The sequence below is a fragment of the Phodopus roborovskii genome, unplaced genomic scaffold (genome assembly GCF_943737965.1).
Source record: "Phodopus roborovskii unplaced genomic scaffold, PHOROB, whole genome shotgun sequence".
NCBI classification, from domain to species: domain Eukaryota; kingdom Metazoa; phylum Chordata; class Mammalia; order Rodentia; family Cricetidae; genus Phodopus; species Phodopus roborovskii.
Window position 1 is genome coordinate 38,785,852 of NW_026126480.1, and position 21,678 is coordinate 38,807,529.

The window sequence follows — 21,678 nt, forward strand, 5'->3', positions numbered from 1 at the left end:
AACATGTGATTTTCTTTTGAAAACTGTATTTTATTATTATTTTGTGTATACAATGGGCTGGAGGGAATAGACAAGACATGGCCTCTTTAAAGTCAGTTCTATCCTAGGATTTTTATGAGTTCTGGACATGAAACTCCGGATATCAGGCTTACTCTAGAGTATACAGAAGCATTAAAAGTTAGAGGATTAACATCAAAAATGGCATCATTTGTAAAGCTATTACTTTTTTTTGAGAAAGGTTTATTTATTTTATTCTCTCCCCCCAACCATCTCCCTCTCCCACTGTGTGTGTGTGTGCGCGCGCGTGCACGCGCACGCGCGCGCGTGTGCCGTGCCACATGTTACATGCAAATTCCAATAGAGGCCAGAAGAGGACCAGTAGGATTCCCTGGAGCTGGAGTTACAGGTGGCTGTCAGCAGCTAGGTGTGGGTGCTGGCAACTGAATTTCTGTTCTCTGAAAGAGCAGGGTGCTTTTAACTGCTGAGCCATCTCTCCAGCCTCCTAAAACTGTGACTTTTAAATACTGTAGCAGCAAATTATTATAACATACTATCAAAAATAGATTCCTACTATTACATACTGAAATATAAACAAATTGAGCAATTATCTGAACCTCCATGAAACTCATTACAATTGTACAAAGCAGTCTTACCTTAATGCTGAATAGACACCCAAAGATAGAAATGAGTAATCAGGATCGTAGTACAGATACACAGAAGACACACAGTATGGGAGGATGTCTATCACACCCACAGCAATGATCTTCCCATCAAGCCAGTACTGCTGGTGAAAGGAGCCATAACCACACTCTGGTCCATTAGCAGGGTGTTCTGCCTATGAAAAAGCAGGCACAGAAACATCAACAGGAGGTCATTTTTTTTATATTAAAAAGATCTCTTCTCTCTCTGTTTTTCTGAGACAGGGTTTCTCTGTGGCTTTGGAACCTGTCCTTGAACTTGTTCTTGTAAACCAGGCTGGTCTAAAACTCACAGAGATCCACCTGCCTCTGCCTCCTGAATGCTGGGACAAAAGGTATGCACCACCACCACCCAGATAAAAAGATCTCTTAATCTAAGTAATCTTTCATTTTGTTCAGGTTACTAAGTTCCAAAAAGTTTGCTTCATTGTGACCACCTTTCAGATAAATAAGTGCTTTAGAATGAAAAATTCATTTAAAAAAAGGGGGGAAGGAGGAAGGATGGAAAGGAAAGAGGGAGTGAAGAGGAATGAAGAGAAAGGGAATGAGAGAAAAAGAATGAAAGAAGGGGGAAAAGAAAGGGAGAAAGGTAAATAATGTGATTCACCTCATTCACCGGACTATAAAAGGAAAACAATGTGATACATTATTCAGTGCAGGAAATATATGACACATTCCAACAGCTGACCAAAACTTGTAACAAGTGACAGCAAAGCGACTTCTTGAACTGTTTAATAACATATACAAAAACCATTGTTAACAGCACAGTTAACAATAAGAAACTAGATGCGTCCCTCCCCTTCCTCACTTAATATTATGAACACAGCCAACTCTATTCAGTATCAGATTTTAAATCCCAGCTAACATGGTATGAAGGGAGAAGGGAATAAAGGAAGCTGTTGGAGTAGATCAGTGTTTGCCTGGCATGTGCAAGTCCTGAGGGAGAGGGAATGGGGAAGGGAAGGAAGAAAATAAGGGGAGAAGAGAAAAGAGATAGAAGGGGGTTAATTCAGATGAAGAACAGAAAAATCAACTGTCCTTATAGATGACATGATGGTAGCAAAACCCAAAGAACAAAGAATAAAAGAGAGAGAGAGAGAGAGAGAGAGAGAGAGAGAGAGAGAGAGAGAGAATGTAACTATAGCAAAGCCTAGAATGAAAGGTTAAGATGTGAAATTTTTTTCTTTTATAACAACTAGAATAGAAAATGTGAAACACAATTTTTAAAAGCTAAGTTTAAAGTTTACATGTATAGAATCTATACACAGGAAAGTATCAAACAGCTATGAAGGGAATCAAAGACCCAAATAAATGGAACAACACGTCTTCTTGACTAAAACTGCTACAATGCTAGCGCTTCTTAAGTTGCTGCAAGACAGTATAATCCCAATCAACACTGCAACAAGCTGTTTTATGAGTATCAACAAATTCATTCAGAAGTTGGACATGAGAGACAAAAGGCTCAGGGCACCCAACTCTACTAAGGAATGAAGACAGTGTGGTTATCTTGACAACAATAAATAGACAAATCAGACTAAACAAGTCCACAAAAACACAGTAACCTCTGACAAACAGTAAAAGCAATTCAATAGGAAACAAACAACAGTGTTCAACAATTGGGCATTCACATGTAAACCAGGCATCAAGGTAAACCTTAGACCTTTAATAATAGTGAGCTCAAAATGGATCACAGACCCAAATGTCAAATTCAGTATTAGGGAACTTCTAGACAAAGGCATTTGGAAGAGAAAATCTGGGTGATCATGGCTTTGTTAATGAGTTTTCAAATACAGCATCAAAAACAAAATCTATGAGAAGAGAGAGTTGTTTGCACTTTATTAATTTAAGACTGCTGCTTCACAAAAAAATGTTAAGAAAACAAAGTCAAGCCACAGAACACATATTACAGAATACACTTAATGCAACATGTAAAGCTTTAAGATTCAACCATAAAAAACTAAACAACCAAATGAAAAATGGACAAAAGATCTGAACACATGGTTTATCTGAAAAGACAGAAGGACAGCATCTAATCACAGGGAACAATGCTCATGCTCACCATCACCACAGATTTGCACAAAGAAGATCAAGCAGTCCTACATATCAGAACACCAATCCCCCACAGGCTGAACATCAAATGCCAGGAGACATGCAGAACAACAGGAAGTCATGCTCTGATGCTGGGAAGGTAAAGCAGTTACAGGCACTTGAGGAACGTCTCACAAAACTAAATGTACTCTGAGCATAAAAAAATAAAAACAGCAATCACACTCTGTGGTTAACTTATCCATTAGGTTTGAAAGCTTACCTAAAGACAAAACCTCGCAAGTTGTTTATAGCATCTATTCCTAACTGGCCAAAACCAGAGCAACCCAGACATCCTTCAATACAAAGATGTATAAACTCTGGTTCATTCCTATAATGTGTTATTATTAGCAAAATTCACACACAAACACACACACTATAATGTGTTATTATTAGCAAAATTCACTCACACACATGAGAGAGAGAAACAGAGAAAGAACTTTAAATATATATTGCTAAGTGAAAAATGCCAATGGGAAAGTCTGCATCCTGTATAATTACAACTACAGTGTATAAAAGGCAAAGATATGCAAGGTTTACTCCACATTATCAGGAATTTGAGAGGTCTAGGCGAGGGATTAATAGGTGAAACATGGATCCTTTAGGTGACGAGACTGCCCTGTATGACTTAACAGCAAAGACACCATACTATGTCTTTTTATCAAAACTCGGCATTTTATTATTTATTTATTTATTTAGGTTTTTTGAGATCAGGTTTCTCTGTGTAGCCCTGGCTGTCCTGGAACTTGTTCTGTAAACTAGGCTGGCCTTGAAATCACAGATGTCTACCTATCTCTGCCTCCCAGTGCTGGAATAAAAGGCACACAGCATCACTACCTAGCATGGGGATAGTCTTAATAAAAGAGTTGGACAGAGAAAAAAGGTGAAATAAGCAAATCTTGAAATGAAAGGGGTCTGTAGGGATGAAAACTAAAAGAAGTACATATAAATACTGTACTCTGATAAAACTGCTTCCCATGGGGGGTACAGGTTAACAGTTCTGACACTGCCGTAAATGTAACAAACAATTAAGCAAACAGAGAGCATATGGTAGGATTCTCAGTGCTGTGACTAGAGTGATCCAAGTGATGACGGATTATAGTTGAAAATGTGAGAACTCATGCTTGGCTTGATGTAAACACAGATGGTTTCACACAGAAATGTGCATACTATAAGCATGTGCATACTCAAGAGTAACTGTACACATACATTTCTTTTTCTGTCAGCTAAAAGGGCCTAAAAGAAACACCCCAAAAGAAACTGGGACACCCTACTGCCAAGATCTATGTTTTCTGCAATCAAAGGAATCAGTGCTAGGAGAAGTAGATGACTTTAGGACTGTGTAGGAAATATACAAAATGAGCTTACTGGATCTCAGTGTCAGAGAGGTAGTACTCAATCAACCAACCCATATTCAAAGAGGCATGGGAGGTAACTGAAAGAGCTAATCCATTACTGAACTATTTTAAGCAACAAAATAAAAGTGATCTATAATTCTAAGTATAAAATCTATGCATCCATGCTATGTATCATTGAAAAACAATAAAAGAACAGAGAAAAATATCCTGTGCAGAAAAATATCAAATTTACACAGATACTCTTCCCTGAAGTCAAGGGAACACAGGTAGACATAAGGCAGGCCCAGAGTTGCTTTTTTTTTTTTTTTTTTTGGTTTTTGCAGTTCAATTGAGTGGTTCTCTGTGTGAACTCTGTAGGTGACATCATCAAAAGGTTAAACATGCCTCTCTTCCTCCACTATCATTTCAAACAGGTCAGAAAGAGCTAAGTCTTAAAATAATCCTTCCCCCCCCCCCCCAGGAAACGCAGGAGCCCTTGCTAGAGAAGCATCCCCAAGTCACCACTGCTTAGTGACTTGAGGATCCCATGTCATTAATGTGTAGCTATCACCTACTATACCTCACTAGTGGAGGCCCTTTGTCAATTTGATCAATTGTCACAAGCACAGTGGGAGGAAAAAAATTACATATTACATGGGAAAGCACACTATTTGGGGAAAAAAAAGAAAGTAAAGGGTTATTTGCCTTAAAGCCAAAAACATGTAAATTGAAAGGTCTCAAACTTGATGAACTCAAAACCCCTTCCTAGTTAGAAAAGTAGAGAGAGTTCATGTCTAATGGAATACATATATAGATATTTACCAATTAGAAAACAAAGTGAAATTTTAAAATAGACCTAATAATTCACTTAAAAATAATAAATTCAATATATTTAATTCATTCTGTGATAAACAAAAAACACTGCACTTAACAAAATCAAAAAATAATAAATACGTAAAGTTGCATAGTTCTGGATTTTTTTTTTTTTAACAGATTTCTGTATTAGAAGGTCACCTGATTATCATGTTGGTCTCTGTATTTTATCTGCTGCCATCATGGAGCCTCTAGAAAACAGACTGTACACTCATGAGAGTGAGAGTCAGGAGAGCAAATGGCATCACCACACTATGAAAACAGCACCGGTCTTGAGGACCCTGTGACACATGCATCAATGCAGGGATCACATTCTTCAAAATATGAGGAGTCTTTCATAGGAGTCATACCAGTGCTTCCCCTCTATTTAAATTGTGAGAAACAAAGGAAAGACACAAATAAAAGGAGACCAATGAACAAGCTTAGGCCAGTTTTAGCTCACTCCAAGTGGCACATTCCCAAAGCCAGTGTTTACATAATTACATAGTTAGGTCACTTAAAAGCAAAGTCATATAACTACAGTAGCTACTTTGAATTTCCTTATAAATCAGTCAGTGATGGGATCAACATTAATGTTTCTTTCCAAGTCTGCGGTTTGCAGTTTAGGATGTGTAAAGGAATTAATCAGAAAATTTTCACAAGTTCCTCCATTTCAAGGATTTAGCTGATAACAGGAAAAAATAATAAAGCTCCCTTCTATACAAAAGAAAATTCACCTTGATTTCAGGGGAAAGATGGCCTAACTTTGGTGATTAATGAGCTATGCAGTTCGTATCCATTTCCTAAGCACCATGTAGAGATGACATGAATATTAATAGGCCAATTCTCACTTCCAGCCAAACTGTTCCCAAAATGGGTGCTTATTTATTCTAACAAAGTACACCTGTCTCCTCAGCCACCTGCCTTCCTGTGCCTCGGTGATGCCTCACACAAACTCTGCTAGGCTCAGAGTAACTAACAAAGAGGAAGTCTTTTGAGAAGACTTTCAAAAGAGGGGAAGAAGAAAAGACTTCAGAGAACAGAACTGGAGTTCCCCTCCTTTCCAAAGCAGCCCCAAACCACTTTCCAGGACACAGAAATCTACAGTTGGTTTTCTTGTGAGTATCTTATTTTACAACTCTGTAGGGACAGAGCTTAACCTGTAGAGTTCTTAGAAGGGAATGAACAATCCCAAATGTTAGTCTACCACCCTATATGTTAATTAGTAGTTGTTTTAATCTATCTAGCAATTTAATCTCAAACTTTTATTTCATTAAATTGTATCTGCAAATGATCTTTGAAACAGTTTTAATGTTTACTGGTTTTATATCAAACAACAAGTAGATAGATACAGAACTAAAATCTTCTACATGTCTGTCCACAATCAGAAAAGCTTTTACTTCTATTTCTATGTTAAATATTTTCCCATTTACAGGTGATATTAAATTATACTCCAGTATGAGCTCTGTGAAACTGATTCATTGAGATAAATGGGTACATATATCAAAGTCTTCAAATTAACAGCAAACAAGTTCCTTATAGCTTAGAAACAAATTTTAAGAATCCAAACATACATAACTAAGGTGACTCTTCGGCATGAAATTCTTAGTTTAAGGAAAAAGTAATTATCTTCTCAAATTTGTAAGCAATACCAAGAATTTTAAATAATATATGGATTTATTTCTAATGAGAACAGCTTAACTGAACTTCTAAAACTAAACCTTAGTAACTAAACTTAGTAACTGATGTATCAAACTAGAGCAATTGCAGTGTTTGCTGTACAAACATAAAGACCTGAGTGAGGTACAAGTCCCAGGGCACACACAGAAAAGCCAGGCATGGTGGCACAAGTTTATAATCCTGGGGGGGCTATGGTAGGTAGAGATGTCCCTGGGGCTTACTGGCTAGCCAGGCTAGCCTAACCTGAGAGACTGTCTCAAAAATAAAGGTGGATGGCTCCTGAGGAACAACACTTGTGATGTCCTCTGGACTCCACACATCCATACACACATGGAGATGTACACTCACACGTTAACATTAGTCATATAGAATGCTTAAATTTTTTTTAAATATAAATTTTTATTCAAGTAAATGAGCTATAGTTCTAGCATGCTTAAATATTTTGAAGTATTGTTTTAATTATGATAAAATAAACATAAAATGTACCATTTTAATTTGGGGTGAGGGGAGGTTGAGACAGTATTTCTCTGTATAATAGCTCTGGCTGTCCTGAAACTCACTCTGCAGATCAGGTTGGCCTCACAGAGATCCACCTGCCTCTGCCTCCAGAGTGCTAGGATTAAGGGTGTGTGCCACCCCCACCCAAGCCATTTTAAATGATTTTAAGTAGAAAACTGAGTCAAGTGATTATGTCTTGATGATCTATGATTCATGCCTCATTAAAAAGAATATTACAGTATTTGTCCTTTTGTGATTTGCGTGCTTTAACCTTCTATCTAATCTGTGAGAATTTCTCTTTATGAAAGGTGAACAATATTCTGTATGTTATTGTAACATTTTTCTGGTCATTTTAGCAATTTCCAAAACCAAAGGATGAGCAGACAAATGTATTTCTTAGGAATTTAAATGCTCCCCCAAAAAAAGCAAAATAGGTTTACTCATCTACAACTTAAACTAAAAAGCAATGTAGTATCACAAATAGACACAAATTAACTGAATGTTACAAAGCTTAGGTAGATGATGAAGGACTTAGAATAAATGGCTTTAATAAATGTACAGAAGTGAGAAAGAAAAAGGTATTTTTACTAAAGAATTTATAGTTTTTAAAAATTAAATTGTTAATGCTAAATGTTTTGACTTAATTTGATTTTTGTGTATTTTAAATCCTAACTCTCCCAATAAAAAGACTTTACATTGTAAGGCACCTTCCAAGTGGCTTACAAAATGTAACAGAATCCCAAACCCTGACTACAGTATTTACCAAGCACTATAACACACACTTTGGATTGCACAGTGAGCTTTGGTTAATGCTGTTCTATTGGCAAGGACTGCTTCCCCAGTCCTTCTTACAGGAAAACATATTCTATGGTGACATCCCAGACTGAGAACTCAATGAATGCCAAGATCAAACAAGACTGACGTCCCCATGGAAACTAAGCCACCCCAGGATTTACTATTCAAGCCTTTTTTGAAGCATTCACGCACAACTAATGGGCAATGAAAACTGTCAGGGAAGATGACCCTAATTTTGAACACTATTTAAAAAGGTCTTGGGAGTAATGTTGAATACTTCTACTTGCTGAAGGAAAGCTAGCTAGCCAGCAAGAAAATACCTTGAATTTTTAAGATCCCTAAACTAAATCAAGTTTGTGCAGAAAAAAAAAAAAAAAAAAAAAAAAAAAAACTTGAACAAAACAAATTTGTGGCATTTTTCTCTTTAGTGTTGAATTTGTACTTTAGCCATGCATCCTTTATTCTCAAATTCAACTTTCAGATTTTAGTCTCCCGAGATTCTTTCCAGGGAAAGACTTCAGTAACTATCATTGCACTAAGCAATTCACATTTTCAATTTACTCTGTCTCAATAATCCTGTGATGTCCAAAACCTAATTGAAGTCCATTCCCCTCCTGACCCATGTGCTTTGGGAATAGTATCTGGCCACACATGGCAGCTGCTTACATTGTACTCAGCAAAATGAACTCAAAACAAGAAATGATATCTTCAGTTCAACTGTTTGGCCTCACTAGCTGCTCTGCCTAAGCCAGCAGTCCTTAGATCCAAGAGAAGGGGACAGTAGTCAAATGACAATTATTATTTTGTTCCACGTTTATAATTGGTGCCTTTGAGCAATAACACTCAGCTTCCAATACAAGTGGTATGGGACACAGTATGGGACACAGTCTGAAAACTACAGGACTTCCTCATGTATACAGCTGCAAACAACACAACCCTGTTCCTCTTGTTTTGGCCCAGTGGTTCAAGCCACAGCCTAGTCTTCCTCTTCTGATTTTTTCAGTAGTACCAGCAGACTACTTACCATTACCTACAAATACCTACATCTTCAAGAGGCACCTCCTTCTACCTGGCTTGGCTTCTTTAATAAACCTGGGCCTAAACATTTAACAAAACAGGTAAAAAGCTCCCGCCAACTCACAGGCTCAACCCTCTTCCTAGCCTCATCCCCACAGCATGACAGCTCAAGCCAGCTCTCAGCACATCTGACTTTCAGTGACCTCCACACTTAGGGAAATTATCTGAACTCCTGCAGCTTAACTCCACCTCCTCTATCCCCCTCATCTCTCCAGAACTTCTTTGACTTCTCTGCCTCTCTACATGAGCCAGGTCTGTAACCACCATTCCTTTTTCCAAATTCTGGCCATTGTTAATACCCCAGTATAGGAAGCTACCTCACAATAAATACTCAGTGAGGTCCTTGTGTCTACTCAAAGCACTTTCTTAAGTCTTTTCCAGAAAGCCAAGCAGTTCCAATTCAAAAGTAAAATCTTGAAAAATTAAAAGTTTTTAAGAGTATTCATGGCTTGTTATCTAATATTATGAGCATTGCTAAAATATTAATTAAAGCATATCAGTTTCAAAATATATACTACTATCTGGATGAACATTAAAGATGTAGGATAACATTCCACATTGGAGGATACAGTAATGGGGAGGACACCAAACTGAGTGACTCTTCCCCTTTTTTTTTGCTCTATGTGTTCATGTAGCCCAAGCTGGCCTCAAACTCACTACTTACCTGGGGATGCCTTTGAACCTCTGACCCTACCTCCACTTGCAATTGCTAGGATTACAGGTATGTGGCACCATGCCAGGCCATGTCAGATGATCTTTCTACAACACTTTGAAAGAACCTTTGTATATCATAATATTAGCCACTTTAAGTACAAACTTCTATGAATTTTCAGCTTTATGAAACAAACTATAACCACAATCTGATGTAGTGGTACCTTGCTTGTACAAATAAAGCCTGTCTCGGGATCAGAGACTGGAGATTGCCACTAGCTAACCATTGAGGTCTAGAGGTCTCTACAAACAGGTAGGGAGGTAGCTGGGCAGAAACAGGAAATCACTCTTGTCTGCTGAGATGCTAAGAAGGTAAAGTGTGCTGTGGCTTGCCCCTTCTCTCTGATCTCTCAGCATTTCCCTTTATATCTGACTCCAGCTTTTTATTATCTAGACCAATTAAGAGCTCCATTTACAATCTGACTTTAGAACTTTTTTTTAAGACTTATTTTTCAAATTGTTTGTCTGTGTCTGAATGTCTCCATGAATATGTGAACATGAAGGCAGTTGTCCACAGAAGCCAAAAGGGGTATTCTATCCCTTGAAGCTAGAGCCACAGATGGTTTGAGTGTTGTAAACTAAACAGTTAGTTCTCTCTCTTGGTTAGGTCACCTCTCCCGCATCCTGGCACTTTTTTTATAACCTTGAAAAATTCCCAAGACCCCTTGAAGTCAGGCTTCCACATTTGTTACCAATATCAGACAACCACCAACCTGCTTTCTGACTATAAATTTCCCTTTGCTGGATAAGTTAAATAAAAGAAACACAATATAGTCTGTGTCTGAATTATCTCATCTAATATAATCGCCTTCAGATTCATCCATGGTCCTTTTTATTGCTGACTACTATTCCATTGTATTCACTCTCCAGATGACAGATGTTTGAATTTTTTCTAGCTTCTGGCTATGATGAATAATGCTGCTGCAAGCATTCGTGCATGATTCTGTATGAGGATAAATATTTTTATTTCACTTGGGCATAATCATAAGGAGTGAGTTTCTGGATCATATAGTAACTGCAACGTTTTGAAAAACAGCCAAACCATGGTTCTACATTTTACCCTCCTACCAGCAAAGTAAGAGAGTTCTAATTTCTTCACATTGTGCCAATCTCTGTCTATCTTTTGATTCGAGTCATTAAGTGAGCTCATGGTAATTTCTTACTACAATTTTAACTTCCCAAGTGAGTATCAATAGATGGTTTCTCTTATGTTTTCTAGAAATATCTCCTCTGGAGAAGCACAACAGCAAGTCTTCTACCCACTTTTATTTAAGAGCTCTAAGCATACTGCTGTTCTTGACACCAATTTAGTTTCAATCCTTTTCAATTTATGGAACTTTGTAAAAAAGAGTCCAGAATATACTCTGGCTTGGTGAATATCCTTATGTAAATTGAAAAAATACACCAATTTAAATGTCACAATGAAACCCATCATTTTGTATGCTAACTTAAAAGTTTAAAACTAGGCAATGAAGGGGACATAGCTCCATGGTGAACTATTTGCCTAGGCTAGTCCATGCCCGGGGTCCAATCTCTAGTACTAGGAAGAAGAAAAGCAAAAGGAGCAGATGGGAAACCACTTAAAGCAGGGATTGTTGTAACAAATGAACCGTGCTATCTAGTTTATGACCTGCTGGACTTCAAATGTGGCTTTTTGTCACTGAAGGGTATAGTATCAATAGACAGCTTACGTAAAACTGTGACCACAATGTACAAGTCTTCCAAACTACTTTTACTTTTGTTTAATTGTTCTCTCAAAGTATCAAGAGACTGTCCTAAAATCTTTAACTGTCACTGCATTTAACTATTGCTCCCTTCACTCCAGCCCATCAAATGTTCTTACAGCAAATATTCACGGGGACATCTTACTGTAACTTTTTACCTCCAAGTCATCTACATCTTCACATTTAAGGGTAGAGCTTGCTTGTATTCTTTTATCTAGTCTGATAATCTCTAACTTTTAATAGGAGTATGTGGCCCTACACTGTTCAACAGTGTAACCACTGGCCAAGTTTAGCTGTTGGGATTTAACTATAACAAAAATCTGAAAAATTCAAATGTAATACAGTAGCCATAGATAGTCACAGGATAGTTTGGAACTATGCAAAGATAAAATTTCCTATGCAGTCAAGTTTGATTTAGGCTTTTATATTTAATTCAATAATTAACCAGATTTAAGAGGGCCACCTTGCCATTGGTCTTACAGGTTTTTTTTATAATCGTCCTATTTACTTTTTATTTCACTTTCCCTACTTTTTCTTATCTTTTATTGAACTGAAAACATTTTATCACTATATCTTATCTTCATTATTAGCTCATTAACTCTCTCTCCCTACACACATTCCATAACAAGTTTCAAGAAGGAACAATTTTGCTCTTAGGGACATTTGGCAAAGTTGGTCATCTACAGCTCCGTGCTTGTCCCAGGGGTGAAGAGGGTGCTACTGGCATCTAGTGGACAGAGGCTAGACATGCAGCTGAGCTTCCAACCATGATTGGTGCCTCCTCTCTCTCCTCACAGCAAAGCCCGAGATGCCCATAATGCAAAGGTCCATAAATCCTGTTCTGACGTTCACTACATTCATCTCTGATTTCTGGCTGCAAGTGAGAGTCTTGAATGTGAGTATCTCACAGCAGTGCCATCCTAACTCCTTCCTACCTTGCTTTCCTTGTCCCACACTGCCAGCTGTGGTTCTTAGCACCTCGATAGGCTAACCTATCCCTTTGGGCTCAGTTTTCATCATAAGTGGCAGATATTCTGTGAGAATTAATATAAAGAATGTGATAAGCACAATCATGGATATTACAGATGCTAGCTTCTCTCTAAGAAAAAATTATAACTCCTAAGAGAGAGAGAGGACTTGAATCTGAAATAAAGGAACAGAAGAACACACCTGAAGAGTAGTGTGTTAACTTGTGCTACAGCTGCCTCTCTGTTCTCCAAATATGACAAGGAGACCACAGCCTACTGGACTGGCTGGGAAAACTTGACTCTAAAGAGAACGTGAGGAATCTTTTGACCACTGATACATAATCCCGTTTATTTACCTGCATTTAATTGAAGACATCTGTAAGTGGTGCCACACAAAATGTAACTCAGACTCAGAAATGTCAATAAAAATGTCTATAAGGCAAAAGTCCCACTAAACCTAGCAGGGAAGTGTACATCAGCAGCTACACAAAATTAGAAATAGAATTGTGCTGCCTGGCTTGACAAGTGATAGAAGCTCTTTTCCCATAAAGCTTAATGAGTGCTATTAGTCTTCAAGAATGAAAAAGGGTCAACCCCACAGAGAGAAGTAACCGACTCTCCACACATGGTCCATTCAAGTGACAACATATCAGATTACTGGCGTAATGATTATAACCTGACAATTTCATTAGATTCATGTGGCAGTTAAATAGCTAGAACTTACAACAAAGGGACCTGATTCATTCGTGAAACTTATTATGGGAAAAGTGAATCTTAAAGTCAGCTTTGTCAACTGCAAGTCTACATTTTACTGTCACTACTGAAGTTATTTTTCTATTCTTGAAATTTGGACAGTGACATACTTATCACAGTAAAATTAAACATGCTACAGAGGCTCCCAGCATTCTCTTGCCTTGACACTGCTTTGCCTCTCAGGCAATGTGTAGTGAAATGGAGCTGACTGAGCGCTGAGCTTCAGAAGGAGATCTGGGGGCAAACCATCAGGCAGCACTTGTGGAATTCCAAGCTAAAGGAACATCAACAGAAACCCTTATGTTATTTCCTACCAGAGAAGGGGGTGGGGTGAGGTAATCATCTTTAATTATTTCATCTTCTCCCTGTATATCAAAAAGTCTACTAATAAAAAATGGTTTTAAAAATTAACTTGACCAACATGCAACACAACTTCAAATCACTGAGTGAAGAAAACAAGCAGAAAATGACAATCACTCAATTCTGATTATGATATTCTTCCTTTATACTTTTCATCAAAAACTACAGATCCCATACACTCGGCATCTTCTACAACTGATAGTATTCAAAGATGAAAAGACAAAGCTTTCCATCTTAAGTAGGTTCAATCAAGCTAGGAAGAAAGTTAAGCACATTAAAATACAAACAGTAAACTTTATTTGCTGTCAGTTGAGTCCTGTCAATTTATGAATAAAAGACCACTACACCTAGCCTCAGCACCACCAAGCTTATTCAGTAGTCTCTCCACCCATCCATCCACCCAACAAGTATTTATTAAAGCTGTGCCTACTATGTACAATTTATTACATGAAAAATAAGAACATGGGGAAAACCAGGTCCTCTTCTCACTGAACTTACATTTAAGAGAAATGTGTTCATAAATCAGTGGTTTTCAATCTGTGGGTTGTGATCCCTTTAAGGATTGACTGGCCCTTTCACAGGGATCAGATACCCTACATATCAAATATTTACATTATAATTCATAATATTAGTAAAATTAGTTATGAAGTATCAATTGAATAATTTTACAGCTGAGGATCACAACATGAGGAACTGTATTAAAGGGTCGTAACATGAGGAAGGGTGAGAATCACTGACCTAAATGTTACTTGACCAGTGATGTAGACCTCCAATTCTAGCCTCCTTACTAACACCCTCCACATGGAAGGAACTCTATGTAACTTTACTGTTTTAAACTGCATTTCTAATATTAATAATACACAATTACATTACCATGTTTCACTTGCACTTATTTCATCAACTACTTATAGCATTTAACATAATTTTGTGCAAAAGAAATGGCAAAGATACTTTATCAATTCAAAAAGATTTAATATATTAAATAACTCTTATTATTACTTTGTCCAAACTGCCTTAGTTTTCAAAGATTGATTCGTTTTTATGTGTATGAGTGTTTTGTTTGCACGTATGAATATATGTATGTATGCATGCATGCCTGTTGCCTAGAGAGGACAGAAAAAGGTATTGGATCCTCTGGAACTGTAATAATAGGTTTGTGAGCCACCATGCAACTACTAGAAAACAAACCCAGGTTCTCTTTAAGAGCAGTAAGTGAGCCATCTTTCTAGGCCTTGAATTACCTTTAACTATGTTTGTTTTCATATACAAAATTTTATCTCTTTATATAGCCAAACAAAATTTTCTAGCCTTTTCTGTCTGATACTTCTCACTTCTGTGGTCAAAAAGTACTTCCTCAACTTCAGCAGATAATAAAGTACATAATGTCTCCAAGTTACTTATTATTGTTTTTAGATTACTTTTTTAAAATTTCCTGTGCTATGCTCAGTGTTGGCCACAAATCACTTCACTTAATTGCAATAACCTTGTAAGTGTTAATTCCATTTTCAGATTTGAAAGCTGTAGCCATGAGCCACTCACATTCCTCTCAACCCACAGCACAGCATCCTTCCACTGATATACTTTGCCTCCATTTTAAGACTGATGGATTAGAAAATGTGACCAAACCTGGTTAGTACCAGCTTCTCTGGTCTGGTCCATTTCCCCTAGTGATGATTCACAATGGTCATTGGGCATCACTCATCATTAGGAATAGTTTCAATAATCAAATGAAAACAGCATTATAAAACCATTAAAAAAAAAAAAAAGGAACAAGTCTCAATGTCTAAGGACATGGTCTCATAAAGAATACAAGGCTAAGGCCAGGTATGGTGGCACCCACTTTTAATCCCAGCACCCAGGAGGCAGAGGCAGGTGGATATCTGTGACTTCGAGGCCAACCTGATTTAGTACAATGGGAATTCCAAGACAGCCAAAGCTGTTACACAGAAAAACCCTGTCTAGAATAAAAGGCAGTGGTCCAGCTCTGAAAAGGAGTATGATCTGAGGCTGAGAAATAAGAAAGGGAGAAAGGAGCTCTTAAAGTAAAACAAACAACAGAAGCAAAGAGAAAGACCATGGTAAGCAAAAAAAAAAAAAAAAAAAATTAAGATTGGAGCATAAAAAGTCCAGCTTAAAAGGAAAATACAAAAATCTTACAGGATTTGAACAGCATAATTGTGTTCACAATCTGCTGCCTCATCTGAAAGGATAGCTCAGGAAAGTTTTGACTATTAGTATCATATGACTAGTAAGTAAAGACACATCTTAAACACTTCAAGCTTAGTCTCTATTCATGGTGCTCAGCTTTTTCTGCTCTGCCTTTTCTAAGTCTCCACAACCATCTACAAGCCTTTTGTCAACCACAGATCACATGACTCTGGTTCTCTGAACATCTAGTAACTTTTTTTAACACCACAATTTATCCCTGTCTTCAGTCGAAATGAGAACCAGGATGGAGACTAAATGAGAAGTAAATGAAGCACCAAGAACAATGCTTATATCAAAAATGCACAACGTCAGGCAGGTCCTCTGCTCCTGAGGTCTCTTATCCAGGTGAACCCTCTTTGATGACAGCTTTTGCTCATCTGGCTCTGCTGAAGCATGACAGTGATTTAAGCAAACGAAGCAACACAGGGGTCACAGGAATACAATCTAGGGATGACTCCTCTATTTACTGAGAAAGAAAGTGTACCTAGTACCTAAAGGGGCAGTGACTAGTTACAAAGGTAAACAACTGTTATTTTAAAAAAAAATGGCTGTGTTCATAACATTACTATTACTGAAAAATGTATTGCTTTAGAATAATCACTCTTAAATTATCAGATAAATGACCAGGGAAAGACCAAGCAGAGCTACTCTACTGATGACACTAACATGATGATCTGAGAGCAATCTCTTACCTCCAATGGTGAGTTGCAAAGGAATCTTGTGAACTGCAGAGTCCAATTTGAATAGGATCAGTTTCATCCAGGAAAGGGGCAGTAAACAAGAACACACAAAGAAAAAACATTTTACAATTTTCCAGTAAAAGCATATGAAGCCAAAGTCTGTACAAAGTTAATGTTTTCTATAATGTATATAATCCATCCAAATCAAACAATTCAACTCCGCCCATAAAAAGTCCTCAACTATTTGAATTAGTTTACATAAACAAACCTAAATATTTGTATAAAAGCAAATACAGCACAATTAGTCCTAAAATAGTTTCATTTTTAATTTTTATCTCACAGCTTCTGAACACAAAACTAACAAACAAAACACCCAATGAAAAAAAGAATCAACAATCATTCTGACCCTAAATATAAAACAAGGTTTAGTTAATGCCAAGAATAGGTAGACCCATCAGGGAGTGAGAGTGTGTGGCATCCCCAAATTTTGGCACTTCTGCTGCCATGTTTACTCTCATCATCTCTCTTCATCCCATATTCCTTCTTTCATTTTTGTACTTTCTCCTACCTCCCTATTATTTTCCTTCACCTCTCTTTGACTAATGACTCATACATAGGATAACCGAACACTAAATATTACTATTACATGTTACTTGTCTCTCAGTATTTAAACAAACAATTCTGGAGGGAGGGGCAGGCACTACTGACAATGCAAACTGTCAGATGTCTCATACACATGACAGGAAATTCATGCGTAAATAGATGTATTCATAGAATCAACATCCCCTTTGAGAATCACTGTGATAATCAAATGTCCAAGTGATATCAATTCATCTTTCTAAATGTATATTAACAACAATAAGCTGCAGTGGCAAGCATGTTTCCCAGCACTCTTGAACGTCTCTATAACAAAGCTAATTTGTAGTCACAGGGAATACAAATAATTTCTATTCTCTCTGAGATACAAACTGAGGAACTAAGGATACAGCTCATTCATAAGAATGCTTGCCCATCCTGCAGGAGGACTTGGGTTTGTACCCCAAAAGTGGGAGAGGAAGGGACTGAAATATCAGTAAAATTACAAAACATCTGGGGTTTCCTTCTACACCACTGGGGAAAGATGTAGAGGTAAGAAATGGAAGTTGAATAAAAACAAGACTATTCATGTTAAACTAATGAGTGTTAAGAGATGAGGACAGAGAATTCCTTCAGATATGATTAGGGACACTTGATATTTAGTTTTGTTTTTTGTTTTTGTTTTTTTTTTTTTTATAAGAAACTTCCCTTAATACAGTTTTTGAAAAGTATCAGCTATACCCTCCCCAAATTATAAAATATACTCCTAAAATAACACAAGGCATGTCAAAGCTACTAGTATCATCTAAGCTCTAGACTGCAAGATGCATTAAAATACCGCCTGTAAATTTCTTTCTTTAATAGCAAACACAGACCTACTGTTAGAACTTTTGTGGAAGTTCAAGTATACCAAAATGCTGACATGACACAACTAAATTTATAGTAGCACAATTTTTATGGTTTTGAGGGCTTTTTTACAATAGCTCAAACTAAGACAATACTCCTCTTCCCCAAAGCAGAAAGTACCAGTTGAGATACTAGACCATTTTAACAATGGAAAGCAACAAGGAACAGCAAAGTTTAATTTTTAAGTCGTAACTTTGATATTATAAAGTTTCTATGCTTACTCCTATATGTACATATCATCTATGTTATATGCATACTTTTGGATTTGTAAGCAACCCAGCCCGAGTGTAGTAGCAACTGATGCATCAATCAAAACAGCAGTCACTTTAAATAACAAACAATAACTATGTAAATGCTGTCTAAGGAAGCTAGTATCTTCTTGAGGCCCAAAATTTACACACACACACCCTAGCATGCATACCTGGAATAAGTACAGTTAACATTAGTGAAGCCAAATTTTCAAAATAAGAAATGTGAAATGCTCATCATGTTTGAATTGCCAAAATATGAAATATGTAAGTTTGCAACCTTAAGGCAATAAAAACAGAATAACAAAATCACAAGACACATACATACTATTCGTAGGACATTAAAAAGATTTCAAAATGTTCCCTCTCCATTAATGTGATGGTGAAGCTGGTTGCTTTGTGATAGTTCAGGCAGTTACTTAGAAACCCCGACAAAAATTATACAGGTCATGCTCTCAGTACAAATGCTAACATCTTGAAAGATGATTGGTAAAATGTACTTTGTATATTCACTAAGACTGACAGCAAAAAAAGGGTTCCTTTCAACAAACATCATCATGATGACAAGGTAAGAAAATGACTATGTTCAATTTTGCTGTGAAATTAAGCCACTAAAAATTCAAGTCCAGTTTTTAAAAAATTACTATGGCCAAAGTAAGTAACCTATATTAATACCTCAATGCCATTCTTAACATGGATACATTCATGCTATTAAATAAAAACAATTTGTGTAAGATCTTACTTAAGATATTCAGGCCTATTTTTACCATGTTTTACAAAGTTCCTTACTGACATACAGCTAAGAATATACTTGATCACTCCAGAAACAATAGGATGCAAAGCTATAGTCACTTTCCTTATTTATCTATATTCTTTATCCGTTTTAAAGAATCCTTTTGGAAAAAATCTTAATCTAATTGAAAATAGGTAGGTAGATTTGAAGTCAATAATTTATAATATGATTCACTTAATAAAATGTGTATAAATTTTTTTTGTTTGTTTATTTTTTTATTTTGTTTTTCAAGACAGTGTTTCTCTATGTAATAACCCTGGCTGTCCTGGAACTCTCTTTGTACACCAGGCTGATCTTGAACTCACTGAGATCTTCCTGCCTCTGCCTCCCAAGTACTGGGATTAAAGGAGTGCACCACCACACCTGGTAATTTCTTTATTTTATTTTGTAATTAGTTCTGTGAACATGTGTGTGTATGTGTCTCCCCTGAGAGTTACAAAATGCTGTGAGCAACCCAAATGGGTGCTGGGAACCAAACTCAGGGCCTCTGGAAGAGAAGTTCCCTTTTCTAACCACTAAATCATTGTTCTCACCTCTTATCTTGAGTTTTAAAAGATCATAAGCATAAGGACTATGGTCTATATTTAGAATTCAACATGCAATGTATCTCTGCCAATTTTTAAATCCTTTAAACTTCAGAAAGTAAAGGAAGAGAACATTTAGGTCAATATCTGTTTCCTAGCAACTGATTCATCTTGTTTACAAGAAGGCATACTGATTTCTGATCTTGTTACCCACTATGCTTGCTATCTATCACTGATAGCCTGTCTCACAACACCTTTTAAGAGTTCCAGAGAGACAACTAATGCTTATACTAAATTTTCATAAACAGTATTCTAGGTGCAAACTGTCCTCTGAACTATCAGTTATATTTAGAAAATTCCTTCTTTTCCTGAGATTTAATTGTTTTGAATGAGGAGAGGAAAGAAGAATAGAGGAGTACACACTTTCTAATTTTGTCAAAACTCCAGTAAAATTATTATCAATTATTTTATATGTGTATTAAAAATATTCAACAGATAAATCCTTTAGTGTTCTTAAAATGCCATCTGTTTAATAAGGAACCATGGTTATTTAAATTCTGGTGTCTACAGACCAAGTTTCAGGACAGGCTCCAAAGCAATACAGAGAAACCCTGTCTCAAAAAAACCAAAGACAGATAAGATAGATAGATAGATAGATAGACAGATAGATAGATAGATAGATAGATAGACAGATTAAAAAAAAAATGCTGGAGTGTGAATGAGATACCATCTATATCAACTTCTCCTCTACACATACATGCACAATCACACAGAATTCAAATTGACCTTGAAAAATGAAATACTTTCCAAAAATCATATATAAATTGAATATAAGCAGAAAATACCACAAAACCTACAAATCAAAATTAGCATTTGTTGTTATTTGTTTTCTTAATGATTGACAAGAGTCTGGCAACAGTATAGTTTTGATTTGTATCTCTCTGATGGATAGTGAAGTTGGAACATTTCTCATGTTTATTGGTCATTTGTATTTCACCAACTGCCAGCTCCTTCGCCCGTGAACTGATTAGGTTGTTTGTTTCCATATTGTTTAGAGGGGATATAGATAGATAGATAGATAGATAGATAGATAGATAGATAGATAGATATAAATAGATAGATAGACAGACAGACACACATACACACACACAAACACATATATTTTAGATATTCTCTGTCGGATAAATATAAAAGATTTTCTCCTATTCTATGTGCTGCCTCTCTTCATTCAATTAACTACTTCCTTTCCTGTGCTTTTTATCATGAGGTTCCATTTGTCAATCGTTGGCCTTATTTCCCAGCCAACTAGGACCTTTTCAGAAAGTCCTTACCTATTTTCCACTAACAGCTTCAGAGTTCCAAGTCTTACAATGAAGTCTTTGATCCATTTAAAGTTGGCTGTTGTGAAGGTGAGAGTTAACAATCTAATTTATTCTTCTATTTGGGATATCCAATTTCCCCAGCAACTTTTGTTCTGTTCCATAACCTATTTTTGTGCCAGTATCATGTTGTTTACTTATTATGCCTCTGTAATATAACTTGAAATCATCAACATTCTTTCCTCTCAGGTCTGCTTAGGACCTGAGATTCCTAATAAATTTGAAGATTTTTTTTCCCTATTTCTATGAAGAACGGCACCGGAATTTTGATGGGGATTGCAATGAATCTGTAGACTGCTTTTGGTTAATACAACCGCTTTCACTATTTTAATTCTTCCAAAACATGAACACAGGAGGTCTTTCTGACTCTCAGTATTTTCTTCAGTTTCTTCTGCCAACATTTTAAAGCTTTCACTGTCGTGATCTTTTTTTGCACTGGTGGGAATGCAAACTAGTCCAGTCTCTGTGGAAATCAGTATGGATATTTCTCAAAAAACTAAAAATACAGAGTTAAGCATGGTTGCACATACCTTCATCCTAGCATTCAGGAGGCAGAGCCATGAAGATCTCTGGGTTCAAGGAGGCTAGCCTGATCTACAAAGCAAGTTTCAGGATAGCCAAGGCTATACAGAGAAATCCTGTCTTTAAAAAAAAAAAAAAAAAAAAAAAAAACACAAAAAATACATCTATCATATTTATGTTAAGGACTCCAAAGACACTTGTGTATCAGCATTTATTGAAACTCTATTTTAAAGTTCTATTTTTTTTTTTAATTTCTTACCTACGATGTACAAGACTATGTCTTATTCAGAGGCACCTTTCTACC

At 36.6% G+C, this 21,678-nt stretch overlaps 1 protein-coding gene across 6 annotated transcripts in view; it reads right to left on the reverse strand.

The window, feature by feature from the left end:
- The window catches only part of Ate1 (arginyltransferase 1), a 109,342-nt gene that overhangs the window by 60,063 nt on the left and 27,601 nt on the right, over positions 1-21,678 (reverse strand). For all 6 annotated transcript variants that reach the window (XM_051193155.1, XM_051193154.1, XM_051193153.1 and 3 more), the window contains 2 exons: positions 16,439-16,471; positions 654-835 (listed from right to left, as the gene is read on the reverse strand). In XM_051193155.1, the coding sequence (XP_051049112.1) occupies positions 654-835; positions 16,439-16,471 (215 nt within the window). The remainder of the gene's footprint in view (positions 1-653; positions 836-16,438; positions 16,472-21,678) is intronic.